This window comes from Eptesicus fuscus, chromosome 7 (assembly GCF_027574615.1).
Source record: "Eptesicus fuscus isolate TK198812 chromosome 7, DD_ASM_mEF_20220401, whole genome shotgun sequence".
NCBI lineage: Eukaryota > Metazoa > Chordata > Mammalia > Chiroptera > Vespertilionidae > Eptesicus > Eptesicus fuscus.
Genome location: NC_072479.1, coordinates 4,500,491 through 4,516,432, shown reverse-complemented (window position 1 = coordinate 4,516,432; position 15,942 = coordinate 4,500,491). Strand labels below are relative to the sequence as shown.

Genomic DNA, 15,942 nt, shown 5'->3' with positions numbered 1-15,942 from the left:
GTCCTTTTTGGACTCGAGTAATACATAGATTATTTCTTTTAATGATATCCCATAATGGATGTAGGATTTTTTACTCTTATTCATTCTCTGTTTTGCTCCTCTGACTGATTATTTCAAATGACCTGTCTTCTAGTCCACTAATTCTTTCTTGGCTTGGTTGAGTCTCCTATTGAAGCTTTTTATGAATTCTTCAGTTCAGTAATTGTATTCTTCAACTCTAGGATTTGTTTGTTTTTAAATGGTTTCTATGTCTTTGTTGAACTTGTTTATTAATTCATTGTGTTCCTAATTTCATTTAGTTGTCTGTCTGTTTTCTTGTAATTGACTGAATTTCTTTAAGAGGATTATTCTGATTTTTTTGTCAGACAGTTAATAGATTTCCATTGTTTATGGTTACTCATTAAAGTGTTATTAGTTTCTTTTGGTGATAATATATTTAATTGATTATGATCCTTGTGCCCTTGTGTTGGTGCCTGTGCATTTGAGGAAGTTGGAACCTCTTCCGGTCTTTACGGGTTGACTCTGTTGGGCAAAGCCCCTCACCAATCAGCTTGTGCAGAGATTCTGGGTGTACCATCTGGTGGTGGTTGCCAGCAGGCTGCTGGAGTACATGGGTGGGCAGGTCTGGTGCCTGAGTTAGCAGATCAGCAGGCCTAGTACTTAGGTACATAGGGACCTGCCTAGTACTTGGGTCTGTAGGCGAGGACCTGGAACCTGGGTCAGTTTGGATTGGCTTTGTGTTTGAATCTGTGGTTATGTGGCTGGGACCTTGGTCTGCATGGACACACCTGGATTCTAGGTCCACAGAGGCTGGTCTGGTACTGGCATAGGCCAGGAGCCTGGTTTTGCAGGAGTCTACCTGGAAGCTAGGGCTGCATGGATCAGCCTAGCCCCAGAGCAGTCCTGGAGTCTGGGGCTGCAGGAGTTGGCCTGTAGCCTGGGGCCCTCAGGAACTGATTGGAGGTTGGGTCTGTAGAGATTGTTGTGGCACTTAGGTGGACCAGGAACCTGAGTCTATGGGAGCTGGCCTTAGCTGGTCTATTGGTCTAGGCCAGTGGCTTTGAAACATTTGGCCTGGTGCTGGGGAGGGTTGGGTCCTGGGGTGACACAGTCAAATGTCCAGGAGACACATGGAACTGTTTTAAAGTAAAGGGTTAGTAAGGATAAAAGGGAGGGAAAGGGAGGACATCCTAAGGGGAGAAGATTGTTCTTGAAAGGGCAAACACTAGCAGCCCTCCTCACATAGAATCTTCTATACAGTTAAGTCCTAAGGTTCTGAGGCATCATATGCACCTAGAATGGTGAGAGCTATGTACCATCCTTAGGAAAATTGTGGGAAAATGACTCAAATAATTTTTCTTTGCAGAACCCCATTGAGAAAGATAGGCAGGAGAGCACGATGCATTTGTCTTTGAGGCCCTTGATTTGTTAATGGCACCACAGTGAATTAATCCATTTCTTAAATAGTTCCTGCTTTTTTGGTCTTCCACATTTGTGCACAGAGGGTTCATTGAAAGGAGCACTGAGCAGGCGGGGCTTCAAGTCCTCTCTCCCCTTCAAGCACAGGGTCTCTTTTATAAATCAAGGTTAAAGTAAAAAGATTCTGCTTGAAGAAAGAGATCTGCTTTAATAGTTTTAAACTACTGGTCTAGGCCAGTGGCTTTGAAACACTTGGTAACCAGACCCTCGGTAAGAAATATATTTTCCATTGTTTACTGAAATTTATAAAGTTTCATGAAACAGTCCTTGCCCTTATTATGTACAATGCCCATTGGTATTTTTTCTGTTTTTTTTTTAAAGATAAGGTTCATGATCATATTTTAAATTAATCATATTAATTAATCTAACTAATCCTAAATTGATCTCAATTGACCTCAATTTTAAGACCAGTAGTCTTCTTACAATGGGTTTTGGTATTGGGTTCAAATTCTTACTTGACAGTTTCCTACCTGTGTGGGCTCAGGTCTCCATTTTCCTACCCATAAAATAGAGACAATGCCTGTCATTCAAGGCTGTTATGGAGAGTAAATGTGACAATGCTTGTAAAGAATTGGCACAGTGCCTAATATATTGTAAAAAATAGACATTGTGTGTGCTTTGGGAAACAGACCTACTATTGTCTGTTCAAGTTTGAACTCAAAATAATTAAATATGTTCTATAATTTATTTTGCACTTTCTTCACCATCACATCATTTAAGATGAAAAATATATATAAAAAATTTTTTTGCATGTTGGAAATTGAAATTTTTTTAGTAAATCAAAAAATCAGAATGTAGCTATCAATCCAGTTTCACTTAAAATACCATAAATATTTAGAAATGACAGCAGGCTAGTGAAAAATTGGGTGAGGAAATCAGTTGAGAACTGAAGAATTCAGTAACTTAATGCCATTATTGGAAGAAAGCAAGTACTTAGCCTTACATAATGCTAGGGGCACTTAAAAATTTTTTTTTCAAAAGTCACATTTAAGAAAACCAACAATAACAAAATACTAAAACAAATAACCTTTTTCCACTTTACATTATAGGTGTGTCGAAGTTGTGAAAGCTTCTCAATATGTAGAGCTAGCAAATGACCTGGAAATAAACAAAGCAATTACATATTTGAGACAAAAGGACTTTAACCAAGTAAGTTTAAAAAATTAGATGAAATATCATATGTTAATGGAGCAAAACAATAGTATTGGGAACTCCTCTCTAGAATAATGTTACCTCTGAATATTTTGAAGTTGAGTGATTTCTCTCTGACCATAATTTCCACTAGTATGATACTTTGAATTTTGACCAGTTTGTCCTGTTTCTTTCTTTTTTTTTTTTTTTAATCCTAACCCTAGGACATGTTTTTATTGACTTTGGAAAGGAAAGGAGAGACAGAGAAACATCAATATGAGAGAGAAACATCAATCAGTTGCCTCCCGTATGCACCTCGACTGGGATTGGACCTGCAACCTTAGGTATGTGTCCTGACCAGGAATTGAACCTGCTACCTTTTGGTGCATGGGACAACACTCCAACCAACTGAGCCACTGGCCAGGGCAGTCCTGTTTCTTAAAATGTAAATGCTTTTCAGGTAAAACATGGTTGTTTGCTAAATTACTAAACCATGTTCTAATCCAGAAATTAACTTTCTCCCAGAGGTTTTCAAGCTGCTGCCTGAAGCTGTAAGGTTTTTCAGAACTAGGCAGTATGTGTATGAGAAGGAAGGCCAGGACCTGGAATAGCAGCCTGGTGCTCCCATCCACTGTTTTCACCTGCTCTCTGTTTTACGTTTTTGTTTTCCTTATTGATGTTGCATTGGGCCTAAAAGGGTCCCACTGATAACACAGTTTCAGAATCCTCCAGGATCTCTCCCTGCTACCACTGCTTTCTTGCTGCCTTGGGTGAAGGTGGAACAGGTGAGACACAGTTGACAAACCAGAATAGACAGCTTTATAAGAGGGGAAGGGGGACAAAAGAGAATAAACAGAATGAAACTTGATATTTTAGTTTATAAAACCAATGATTAGTGTCATATGTGCCAGCAACTAGAAAACTCAGCTCCTCTGAGTTTAGACCCAGAGAGCAAGGACCAGAGAACATCCTGTCCCAAGCCTGAGTTTTCAGGCTTTCTCCCAACTGAAGGACCTTTCTTTTGTCTAGGAGACAGTAGGAATGACAACCCCTTCTAGTCATTTCTAGAGCGGTGAGGAGAATGCCATGTACTCTGGTGTTCATGTTATGATTATGTGATTAGTACAATGCAGTACCATGGACTGATTCCATTTTGTGTGTGAATATAGTGTGCTTAACATTGCTTTAGCTGGTGTGGGTCAGTGATTAGAGTGTTGGTCTGAGCAGGGAAGAATGGAGGGTTTGATTTCCAGTCAAGGGTAGGTGTCTGGGTTACAGGTTCCATCCCCAGCCCAGTCGGAGTGTGTGAGAGGCAATCAATTGATGTCTCTCTCTCACATCAGTACCTCTCTCCTTCCCTCCCTTCCACTCTCTCTAAAAAAAAAAAAAAAAAAATCAAAGGAAAAAATATCCTCAGGTGAGGATTTTAAAAATTGCTTTAGCATTTTAAAGCACTAAAAAGACTTTTCAAAGGATCTTTGTATCTATTCTTTCATTTGATCATTACCCTGTTGGTCATTAAAAGTGCCATGGATAGCTCTTTAATGCTGCTGTCATGCTGTTTGAATGGAAGTGAAGTGAGACAGCTTGTTCTTTGTTATCCTGCTAAGGTCATCTCTGGATCAAAAGAAATAATTTTTGTTTGTGTGGTAAGTACTGTTATAGGTCACAAAATAGAAAAAAAAGTTTGCCAATTTTATCAACATTTTATTTTTAAATGGCCTTTTTATAAAGATTTAACAATGTATTACCATAGTTCAAGACTTTAATAATAATCTCTTTACCTATATTTTAAGTCAGAATGTAAACTTGGCTGTCACATACTAAGGAGCAGTTTTCTTTCCCTCTCACGTCACTTCAGATATAAATGGCTGTGTACTAATTCCTGTTCACATGACTTATGTTTTAAACTAGTGGCCCAGTGCATGCAATTCGTGCACATTAAAAAGGGATTAATTAGAGGAAATAATTTAATATTGCTATTTGCCCTTTCTCTATGATAGAAGTGTCAGAGATGAAAGAAAATTAGTAAAATGTATATGAAAACCTTTCTCCTGTCAGAGTCTGGGGTGCACCACGGAACCCAGAGTCAAGTCTCTGCCCACCCACATGCGCCTCAAAATCGCATGAGACCCAGACCTGGTCGCGCGCCCCGCCCCCTGCCGCATTGGGCTAGATCCAGACCCAGCCAGTCCCACCCTTGTCAAGCCCACCGGGCAGGGGGCATAGCCTCAGGTCCCCTGGCCCAGTGCTGGGGTGGGGGGGCATGGCCTGAGGTCCCCTGTCAAGCCCCACCTGGTGGGGGGCATGGCCTGAGGTCCCCCAGCCTGGTGCTGGGGCGGGGGGAGCAGTTTGAGGTCCCCTGTCAAGCCTCACCTGGTGGGGGGCGTGGCCTGAGGTCCCCTATCAAGCCTCGCTGGGCGGGGGGTGCGGTCTGAGGTCCCCCGGCCTGGTGCTGGAGTGGGGGGGCATGGCCTGAGGTCCCCTATCAAGCCCCGCTGGGTGGGGGGTGTGGCCTAAGGTTCCCCGGCCCAGCACTGGGGGTGCACTTTGAGATCAAGTGCATGCTGGGTGGGAGGCATGGCCTGAGGTCCCCTGTCAAGCCCCGCTGGGTGGGAGGCACGGCCTGAGGTCCCCTGTCAAGCCCAGCCAGGCAGCGGGGTGCAGCCTCAGGTCTCCTGGCCCGGTGCTGGGGCGAGGGGCGTGGCCTCAGGTCCCCTGGCCTGGCACTGGGGCGGGGGGTGCGGCCTGAGGTCTCTTAGCCTGATACCAGGGCAGGGGGTGGGGCCTGAGGTCCCCTGTCAAGCCCTGCTGGGTGGGGGGTGCAGCCTGAGGTCCCCTGTCAAGCCCCACGGGGGTGGGGGAGGGCGTAGCCTCAGGTCCCTGCTGATTGCTCGTTAAGGCTTCTTATGGGAACTTGGCCTCAGCTGTGGGTGCAGCCATCTTTGTGATGGAGTGATGGTCAATTAGCATATTCCCTCTTTATTAAATAGGATTAGCAAATACATTTGTGACACAATCTGAAAGTAAAGATGAAAACATCTCAATTCTTATTCAAAGTGAAATGCAACTTATAAACTTACATAAATAGTGGCTTTTCCATGAATAGTGTGGAGACTGAGTGAGGGGTCAATGAGGTGACTTCCACTGGTGAGCAGTACAAGCCGCAGTCACTTCTGATAGAAGTTTTAGGAGCTTCTTGGCAGTTTAATAGAAGACTTGTTCAAGAATATAAGTGAAAGTGCCGAAACCGGTTTGGCTCAGTGGATAGAGCGTCGGTCTGCGGACTGAAGAGACCCAGGTTTGATTCCGGTCAAGGGCATGTACATTGGTTTCGGGCACATCCCCGGTGGGGGGTGTGCAGGAGTCAGCTGGTCGATGTTTCTCATCGATGTTTCTGGCTCTCTATCCCTCTCCCTTCCTCTCTGTAAAGAATCAACGGAATATATTTTTTTTTAAAAAGAATATAAGTAAAAGAGAATCTCAAAAGCAAGAGCATGTTTAGGTTTTTTTCTTCCAGATTTTACTTTGTGGAATTATAAACTGCTGGCCTAGAAACTCCCAACAGTTTTCTTTAAAGTAATAAAAAACCCTGAAAATAATAATTATTTACTTGTATTATAACCAAGGCTTATGGAATCTAGTATTTTTAAATCTTCTACCCTTAAAAACATTGAGTCAACTATGTTTCATGGTACTTGGTTTGAGTTCAGACATTTGAACAGCATATAGGTCAGACTTTGTCAGGTATTTTCAACACCAGCGGCTGAGGACTTTTGCTGGGAGACAGTGCTCTCTGGGAGCAGGAGGCACAACGAGGCAAAGCATTTTTACTCAGTAATGCATTTGGAAGGAAGCAAGGGAAGTGGGAGGAAGGGAGAAAAGGAGGAAGGGAGGGAGGGAGGGAAGCAGGGAGGGAGGAGGAAGGAAGACCCATCATCTTTTTCTAATTCTTTTTTTACACCCTGCTGTATCTCGGTAATTTCCAGTTTGATAACTCATTCACCTTTCATGCAAGGTGTGTCTGGCCATTCCAAATGTCCTGTTCGGTTATGATTATCTCAGACCTCCAGGTGGTTAAAAGTGTGCTTTAATTTCTCATAGCTATAAAATGTACTTCTATTTGGAAATAAAATAAAATGTATATTATTTTTTGTATTTCTTCCCCTTCTGGAATTCCAGTTATGTTTGTCAGTGGTGGTCAACGGGGGTCTCTGGCCTAGGTAAGCTCTGCACAGAGACAGTGCTCTGTGCCCCTAGTTCTTGTTTTGCTTGTAGGAATGAATCCAAACAAGAGACAACAAATAGCAAAAGCAAGTGAGGATTTATTTGTAGGAAAGAAATATACTCAGGACCTGAGCGGGCATCTCAGCCAGCAAGGCTGAACCAAGTGCCCTGAGCGGGCAGCTCACCTGGCTGAGACCAAACCGAGTGTCCTGATATTTGGGAGTTTAGAGGATTTATACTCCTAGGCTGGAATGCCCCTAGGCAAGGAGCAAGTCACCCTCTCCCTCATGTCTCAAAACAATGTATCTATAAGTTATAAGGCTCCTTCATCTAGGTCAAGCTTGGTGTGTCAAACTTCGCCAAAAAACTGAGCATAACTCGGGTAGTGTGTCACTTTGAGGAAAAAATATTATTTCGCAAATGTTTCATCCTCAAGGAGCAGCAAATGTTTCATCCTCGGCATGTGGCCGCCTCAGCGGACGCGTGTCATCAGAAATGGCTACGCGTGTCAGTGCTGACACGCGTGTCATAGGTTCGCCATCACTGATCTAGGTGCTGTCTACCAGTTAGACCACATCCTGGAGGCTCTGAATCTTTTCCCCTCACATAGAGGCCTGCCACCTCCATTGTCTATTTTCAGCTTGTCGCTTCTCACACATATTTTCTCCAAGCCCAGCTGCCTCTCCCAGCTCATATCTTTCTAGCTGCCTACTCTAACATGTTTATATGAGATTTCACTGTGTTCCTATATGTCTCTTATGGTCTTTTCTAAGAACATTTTTTAGCCTTTTATTTTTCTGTGCTTATTTTACTAGTATTTAGTTGGAACATTTTCTGGGATCTTGTCTGATCTTCAAATCCTGGTTGCCTCTGTAGCTCTTCAGTGTCTTCACAAAATATTTTTAGTATTTTATCTAATTTTCTAATTGTTCTCTGTAGGAGAATGGTCTTGTATAGGCTAGTTTCTAATAGCCAGAAGCAGAAATTCTAGAATTATTTTGCAAAGAGCATATTGGATCATGTCTTTAGGTAAAATCTTATCACCCACCCCATTATGCAGGGCAAAGGAAACTGTGTAACAAGACTCACTGGCTAGATATTTACGTTCTCTTTGGCTGTGTCTAATATAGAATTAAACCCATCTATTGCATTCTTAATTTTATTATTTATTTTTTTAAATACGTAAATATTTTTTAATTGATTTCATAGAGGAAGGGAGCGGAAGAGAGAGATAAAAACATTAGTGATGAGAATCATTGATTGGCTGCCTCCTGCAAGCCCCCCCTACTGGGGATCGAGCTCAAAACCTGGGCATGTGCCCTTGACCGGAACCAAACCCGGAACCCTTCAGTCTGCAGGCCAATGCTTTATCCACTGAGCTAAACCAGCTAGGACCATTCTTAATTTTAGTTATTATATTTTTAGTGTAATTTTATTTTTTATAAATTTTAATTCTCAAATGAAATTCTCAATTTGTCATCTGTTTTTAAAAACATATTAGTGAAATTGCCTTTTGTCAGTCCCTGCTCCTACAGTTCAGATACTAATCTTTCCCCAGCTGTAAGCCTGAACACTGTCATATTAACAATGGTAATAACGTTCAGATATTTTATTTCTAGGCTATAGAGACTTTGAAAATGTTTGAAAAAAAGGACAGTAGAGTGAAGAGTGCAGCTGCAACCAACCTCTCATTCCTGTATTATTTAGTAAGTTTTATGTTTTTACAACTACGAGTTGAAATGTGGTATTTTCATGTTGCTAAATTTCTGCCTGAGGAGCTGGCCTAAGGAGAGGCTCACGAGAGGACATGCAGAATGTCAGTGGAACGGCGTGTATGGAGGGCCAGGTCCTGAAAAGTTCTGGGTCAGGGGTTGAGTTTATGGGCATGAGTGAGAGCACCATCTCAGGAGGAGAAGGGAGGGTGAAAAGTGGTGGAAACATCACATCCTGAAATTGTAGAGTGTAGACCTGGGAGATGAGCTGGAGACATATTTCACTTCAATCCTAGTAATAACGAAAGTGACATCTTAGGTTATATGACTTATGTAAAGTCACAGTGTCATCTGTAACAAGCAGAAGTTGAACATCTCTGGATGCCAATCATGGGGAATACCAAAAGGCTAAAAGCTTCCTAAAAACAGAACATTCATAATTTAGAGCGAAGGTGGCAGATGGGTGGAGTAGGAAGGAAGAAAGGTTGGTTGAAAGTAGAGAATATAAAATTAATGTGAGATACTAAAGGCTTTAGAAATTCAGAGGACGCAAATAGTATTTTAATTTAGGGATTTGGGGGACAATCCCAGAGAGAAGTTGGATCTTAAAAGTCAGACCGTAGATAAGAGAGAAGGGGACATTTGTGCGGGAACTAGGGAGTAAACAAAGCACAGAGGCAAGAAGGCTGGGAGGGAAGGGGTGCGGCTCATTGTGTTTGATTCTGCTGCACTTTCAGTCCCTCTCAGAGCTTCTGGTTTGTGCACATTGAGAACTGTTGCCATATGGAACCTCTGTTATGGTGGCAAGGTGTTACAGCCCTCGTGTGTTAAGAGGGAAAGGAGATAAATCCCCTGGTGAGGAAGGACCCCAGTGTTTTATTCTGTTGGCATGAGAGTGGTGCCAGGGGCATGTCCAGAGGAGTGTGTGAATTAGGGGGAAAGATGCCCAGTTTGTTCTTAAATACATTTTTAAAATTTTTGTAGTGATGGTGATATAATTCAAATGGCCAAGGAAGCATGTGGAACACTGATCTCAGACAGGAAGTCAGAATAGAGATAAAATTTGATTATTGTCTGTGAATAATAAGTTTTCATAATAGACTAGTTGCCTGGTGCACGAAATTTGTGAGGGGGGTGGGGGGGGGTGTCCTTCAGCCTGGCCTGCATCCTCTCCAATCTGGGACCCCTCAGGGGATATCTGACTGCCAGTTTAGGCCCGATCTCTGTGGGATCGGGCCTAAACCGGCAGTCAGGACATCCCTCTTGCAATCCAGGACCGCTGGCTCCTAACCACTCACCTGCCAGATTGCCCCTAACCACTCTGGTTGCCGGCCTGCTCGCCCCCAACAGCTCCCCCCCACCGGCCTTCTCACCCCCACCTGCCCCCTGCCAGCCTGATTGCCCCCAACTGCCCCCCCTTCCAGTCTGATCACCCTTAACTTCCCCCCTTGCCGGCCTGATTGCCCCCAACTGCCCCCCTGCCAGCCTGCTCGCCCCCAACTGGCCCCCTTGCTGGCCTGCTCATCCCCAACTGTCCTCCCCTCGTAGCCTGATCGCCCCTAACAGCCTCTGCCTCGGCCCTGCCACCATAGCTTTGTCCGGAAGGACGTCCAGATGGATCTTCTGGAAGGTCTCCCAGTCTAATTAGCATCTTACCCTTTTATTAGTATAGAGAGAGGCTTGGTGCACAGGTGGGGGCCAGCTGGTCTGCCCTGAAGGGGGTCCCGGATCAGGATGGGGGTCCCCTTGTGGGGCGGGGCCGGCCTGAGTGGGAGGCCTGGGGCAGTTTTCAGGCTGGCCACCCCCCCATTGGGGTGGGGGTCCTCTTGCGGGGCGTGGCTGGCCTGGGCGAGGGGCTGAGGGCCATTTGGGGGCAGTTTGCAGGCCGGCCAAGCCCCCAGCTTTGTCCGGAAGGATGTCCAGAAGGTCTCTGGAAGGTCTCCCAGTCTAATTAGCATATTACTTTTTTAATAGTATAGATCAGTGGTTGGCAAATTCATTAGTCAACACAGCCAAATATCAACAGTACGATTGAAATTTCTTTTGAGAGCCAAATTTTTTAAACTTCTTCTAACACCACTTCTTCAAAATAGACTCACCCAGGCCGTGGTATTTTGTGGAAGAGCCACACTCAAGGGGCCAAAGAGCCGCATGTGTCTTGCGAGCCTCAGTTTGCCGACCATGGGAATAGATGCTATGGACTGAATTGTGTGCCCCCAAAATCATGTGTTGAAGCCCTAAGCCCAATGTCAGCAAGCATCTCAGTCCTTCACAGTGCTGCTCTAGCAGGAGAGCCTAGACTTCCTACATGGGATTGGGTCCATTGAGGAGACCCAAGCGCATAGGTGTTTATCAAGTTCCCGTGTGCATTGAATTTGTTATCTTATTGAGCAAAATGGACATGGGAGAGAAACATATCAGTGTGATTCATTGGGGCCATTGTTTTAACAGTGAGTGTATCACTGCCTGCATTCCAGGCCCAGTTATTCACATCCTTTCCATATGCAAATGTACATACCCCTCCCAGCACTCTCATAGTCTCATCATCGTAGTGAAAGGCCAAACACTGCATAAGGTCTAGATAGAGTTTGAGCTTTATCTAAAGATCAGAAAACAAAAAAACAAACAACAACAAAAACATGTAACCTGCCCCATACACTTAATAACCCATGGTGAGATAAGGCTAGGAAAACTGTAATAGACACTCCTATCCAAAAGGGGTGGGATGGAGGCATTAGTTCCTAGCGGTTCTGAAATCCAGCTAAGCACTTGTGGTCAGTGCCCCTGAACATGAGAAAAGGGAGTGTTCCTTGATGGGGGGCCAGCTCTGATCCCTGGTGGGTGGTCCCCAATCCTTTGGTCCAGTGGTCGGCAAACTCATTAGTCAGCAGAGCCAAATATCAACAGTTCAGCGATTGAAATTTCTTTTGAGAGCCAAATTTTTTAAACTTAAACTTTTTCCAACGCCACTTCTTCAAAATAGTCTCGCCCAGGCCGTGGTATTTTGTGAAAGAGCCACACTCAAGGGGCCAAAGAGCCGCATGTGGCTCGCGAGCCACAGTTTGCCGACCACGGCTTTGGTCGGTCTGGCTCTTGGCTCTGCCCTCCGCGAGCACCTTACTTTTACAGCAAAAAATCAACCACAGCAACCTATGTTTGCAGCTGGTTAACTTTCTTAGCCTGCTTTTTGCCCAGAAAAATGGTGGCCCAGAGGCCTTTTTTCATTTTGTTCTATGTCTGCCCCTTTAATGCAAGCTGGCAACACTTTAATCAGTCAACTCGCTTAAAAACTTGGCAACTTTTCTATACATCTTGTTGGGGTGTTCTTTATGCCCCCAAAGCCACATCCGTAATTCTTTTCAAGGCAGACTCTTTTCTCTTACCGTAGATGTATGAGGCTGCTGTGGAACAGAGTCCTAAACATACTACCTGAGAGAGAAGGTTGGCTCTGTTAGGCACTATCTTAAATATGAAATGTTTTCAAAGAAGATAGAGCCACATCCTTGATTTGATCTCTGCCCTGCATCCATTTCTTTGAGGGCCTCTTCTCACCAAGACATGAAATATATAAAATGCCACTGAACTGTACATTTTTAAAGGGTAAATATTTGAAATATATCTCAATTTTTCAGAAATTCCATCAGAGAGTGTTATGAGAGAAGGGCTATAGGATTTAGAACATGCACGGTAGTGGAGATGCTGTGGGGGTTAAGGAGAAGAAGGGGTGTTTGGGCATCTGAGCAAAGGCCACCATTCAGACGAACTGCCTAGCACGTCCAGAAAGGCCACCATTCAGACGAACTGCCTAGCACGTCCACCCCAGGGGGACCTCATGGAGCGGCTGCCTCCTCTGGGTCCATACCAAGCCTTGGCATGGATCTGGGTCACATTGTCAGGAGGGACAGGGCAGGGAGAAGAGTCAGGTATGGAAGGGTTGTGAAGGAGGACAGGCTAGAAACCCGCATCTCCATCGGGCCTGCATTGATGGCCAGAAAAAGACCCGCGAGGAAGGCAGCTGCTCCATCTTCTAGAAGTTCCCTTCAGCCAACTCTGGACAAGAGCCACACAAGTGAGGGTGTTCTGGGAACTGGGCCCTGGCTCGGCTAAGGCAATAGGGCACCAGAGGCCACACCACCTGAGAACTGCGAGGTCCCCTGGCTCACGTGAATGATGGCCGGGTCCTGATGGAGCACTTGGCAGCAAGGCGGCATGAAGGAGTGCTAGAAATGTAGGACCTGGTAGGTGACCCACCCCGTTAGATCAGGACAGGTGGACAGTGATGCCTTCATGGCTACTCTAGGACTCGAGTTGAAGAAGCATGGTGTGCAGGAAACAGTGACATGAACTTTGGGCATTTGAAATGGGACCATCTCCGTATAGTGATGTTACTCAAAACATGAGACTGGAGACATCAATCATAAGACACTTAGGAAGTTGAAAGTGCTGATAAGTGCAAATCTTTTGTACAATAAGTCTATCAAAACCAAGATATGTAAAATACTTGTTTCTGTTTTTCCTGTCTGTAATCGCAAAAAAATATTTGATGAACTTCAAATAAATTGTATGTTTTGTGCTTTAGGAAAATGACTTTGCACAAGCCAGCAGCTATGCAGATTTAGCTGTGAACTCTGATAGATATAATCCATCTGCTCTTACTAACAAAGGGAATACAGTGTTTGCAAATGGTGATTATGAGAAGGCAGCTGAATTCTATAAAGAGGCTCTGAGAAATGATTCTTCTTGTACTGAAGCACTTTATAATATTGGTAAGTAAGAGAGGACAACTCTTTTTGTACTTTTTAAATTTTATTTTTATTGAGAGTATTACAGATGTCCTCCACTTGCCCCCTTTGCCCCCCTCTTCCCAGCTCCCACCCCACCCAGACTTTCACCACACCACTGTCTGTGTCCATGGGCTATGCATGTCTATATATGTAAACAGGGAGTGTGCTAATTTAGCCGGGCGTCACGACCGCTCGGGAGGAGCTGCGCATGCAGATGGGTGGGAGGGGACTACGTGCCACCCCAGCCCCAGCGGCCACTGGGAGGCTGGGGCTGGGGGCGGGCCAGAATGGAGACACAACTCATGGGGAGGCTGGGGCTGGGAGCGGGCTGGAGCGGAGACACAGCACACAGCAGCGCCTGCCCCACCCCAGCAGACGTATCGCAGTGGCTGGGGGCATCGCAGTGGCTGGGGGCGTGTTCCAAGCGGCCGCTGCGCAGCTCAGAGCACGCCCCCACCCCAGCGGACACACGCAGCGGCCCACTATGCGGGCCAGATGTGGATCCCGGCCCCCCACGGGGCGCCGCCTCGTGTGATTCAGTCACGTGCTGGGCCTCTAGTATGCATATAAATTCTTTGGTTTATCTCTTCCTGCCCTCCCCTCCCCACTTCCCTCAGATATCTGTCCGTCTGTTCCATGCATCCATGACTTGACCTATTTCGTTCATTAGATTCCACATATAAATGAGATCATGTGATATTCATCTTCCTCTGACTTACTTATTTCACTTCACATAATAATGTCTAGGTCCATCCATGCTGTCTCAAAGGGTAAGAGGCCCTTCTCTACAGCTCTATAGTATTCCAATGTGTAATTGTACCACAGCTCTTTTATTCGCTCATCTGCTAATGGGCACTTAAGCTGTTTCCAGGTTTTAGCTATGGTAAATAACTGTACTGTGAACATAGGGGGCATATATTCTTTCTGATTGGTATTTCAGGATTCGTAAGATATATTGCCAAGGTTGGGATTGCTGGGTCAAATGGCAGTTTCATTTTTAAATTTTTTAATAAACTCCATTCTGTTTTCCATAATGGCTGCACCAGTCTGCATTCCCACCAGCAGTGTACTAGGGTTCCCTTTTTTCCACATCCTCAACAGCACTTGTCATTTGTTGATTTGTTGATGGTAGTCATTCTGACAGGTGTGAGGTGATGCTTCATTGTCATTTTAATTTGCATCTCTCTGATGATCAGCAACATTGAGCATTTTTTCATATGTCTCTGGGCCATCTGTATGTCCACTTTGAAGACGTGTCTATTTAGACCCTGTGTCCATTTTTTAATTGGATTGTTTGTCTTTTGTTAAGTTGTATGAGTTCCTTATATATTTTGGATATTAACCCTTCATTAGATATATCATTGCCAAATATGTTCTCCCATGCAGTGGGCTTTCTTGTTGTTTGTTGATGGTTTCTTTTGCTGTGCAGAAGCTTTTAATTTTGATATAGTACCATTTGTTTATTTTATCCTTAAAACATTTTCTTTGCCCTAGGAGATGTGTCCATAAACATATTTCTACAAGAGATGTCTGAGATTTTGCTTCTTATGGTTTCTTCTAGGATTTTTATGTTTTCCCAACTTTTATTTAAGTCTTATCCATTTTGAGTTTTTCTTGTATATGGTATAAACTAGTGGCCCGGTGCACAAAATTCATGCACGGGAGGTGAGGTATCCTTAACCCGGCCTGCACCCTCTCCAATCTGGGACCCCTTAAAGGATGTCCTACTGCCGGTTTACAGGGATCGGGCCTAAACTGGCAGTCGGACATCCCTCTCACAATCCGGGACTGCTGGCTCATAACCGCTTACCTGCCTGCCTGCCTGCCCACCTGATTGCCCCTAACCACTCTGCCTACTGGCCTGCTTGCCCCCAATTGCCCCCGCTGCCAGCCTGCTTGCCCCCAAATACCCCCTGACAGGCTGATCACCCCCAACTGCCCCCTGTGCCAGTGTGCTTGCCCCCAACTGCCTCCCCTGCCAGCCTGCTCACCCCCAACTGCCCCCATGCTGAACTGCTCACTCCAAACTGCCCCTCCCAGCTGTCCTGATCACCTCCAACTGACCCCCACTGATGGCCTGCTCACCCCCACTGGCCCCCCTGCTGGTCTGCTCACCCCCAATGGCCACACCCCCCGCCAGCCTGATCACCCACAACTGCCCTCCCCTCTTGGCCTCTAACCGCCTCTACCTTGGCCCCGCCACCATGGCTTTGTCCAGAAGAATGTCCGGAAGGTCTCCTGGGAGGTCTCCCAGTCTAATTAGCATATCACCTTTTATTAGTATAGATAGAGGCCTGGTGCATGGGTGGGGGCCGGCTGGTTTGCCCTGAAGGGTGTCCCGGATCAGGGTGGGAGTTCCCTTGGGGCATGGGGCAGCTTGGGCAAGGGGCCTGTGGTGGTTTGCAGGCCGGCCATGCCCCCATGGGGTGAGGGTCCCCACTGTGGTATCTGGCCAGCCTGGGTGAGGGGCTGAGGGCCGTTATCAGGCTAGCCACACCCCCTTCAGGGTGGGGGGTCCCACTGGGGTGCCTGGCCAGCCTGGGTGAGGGACTGATGGCTGTGTGCATGCTGGCCAAGCCTCCCAGCGGGGACCCTCACCCCATGGGGGT

General features: G+C 45.6%; 1 protein-coding gene across 1 annotated transcript in view; it reads left to right on the top strand.

The window, feature by feature from the left end:
* Positions 1-15,942, top strand: part of IFT88 (intraflagellar transport 88) — a 203,627-nt gene that overhangs the window by 75,584 nt on the left and 112,101 nt on the right. Inside the window, exons 15-17 of the mRNA XM_054718696.1 lie at positions 2,529-2,628; positions 8,457-8,543; positions 13,129-13,315. Coding sequence (XP_054574671.1) covers positions 2,529-2,628; positions 8,457-8,543; positions 13,129-13,315 — 374 coding nt within the window. The remainder of the gene's footprint in view (positions 1-2,528; positions 2,629-8,456; positions 8,544-13,128; positions 13,316-15,942) is intronic.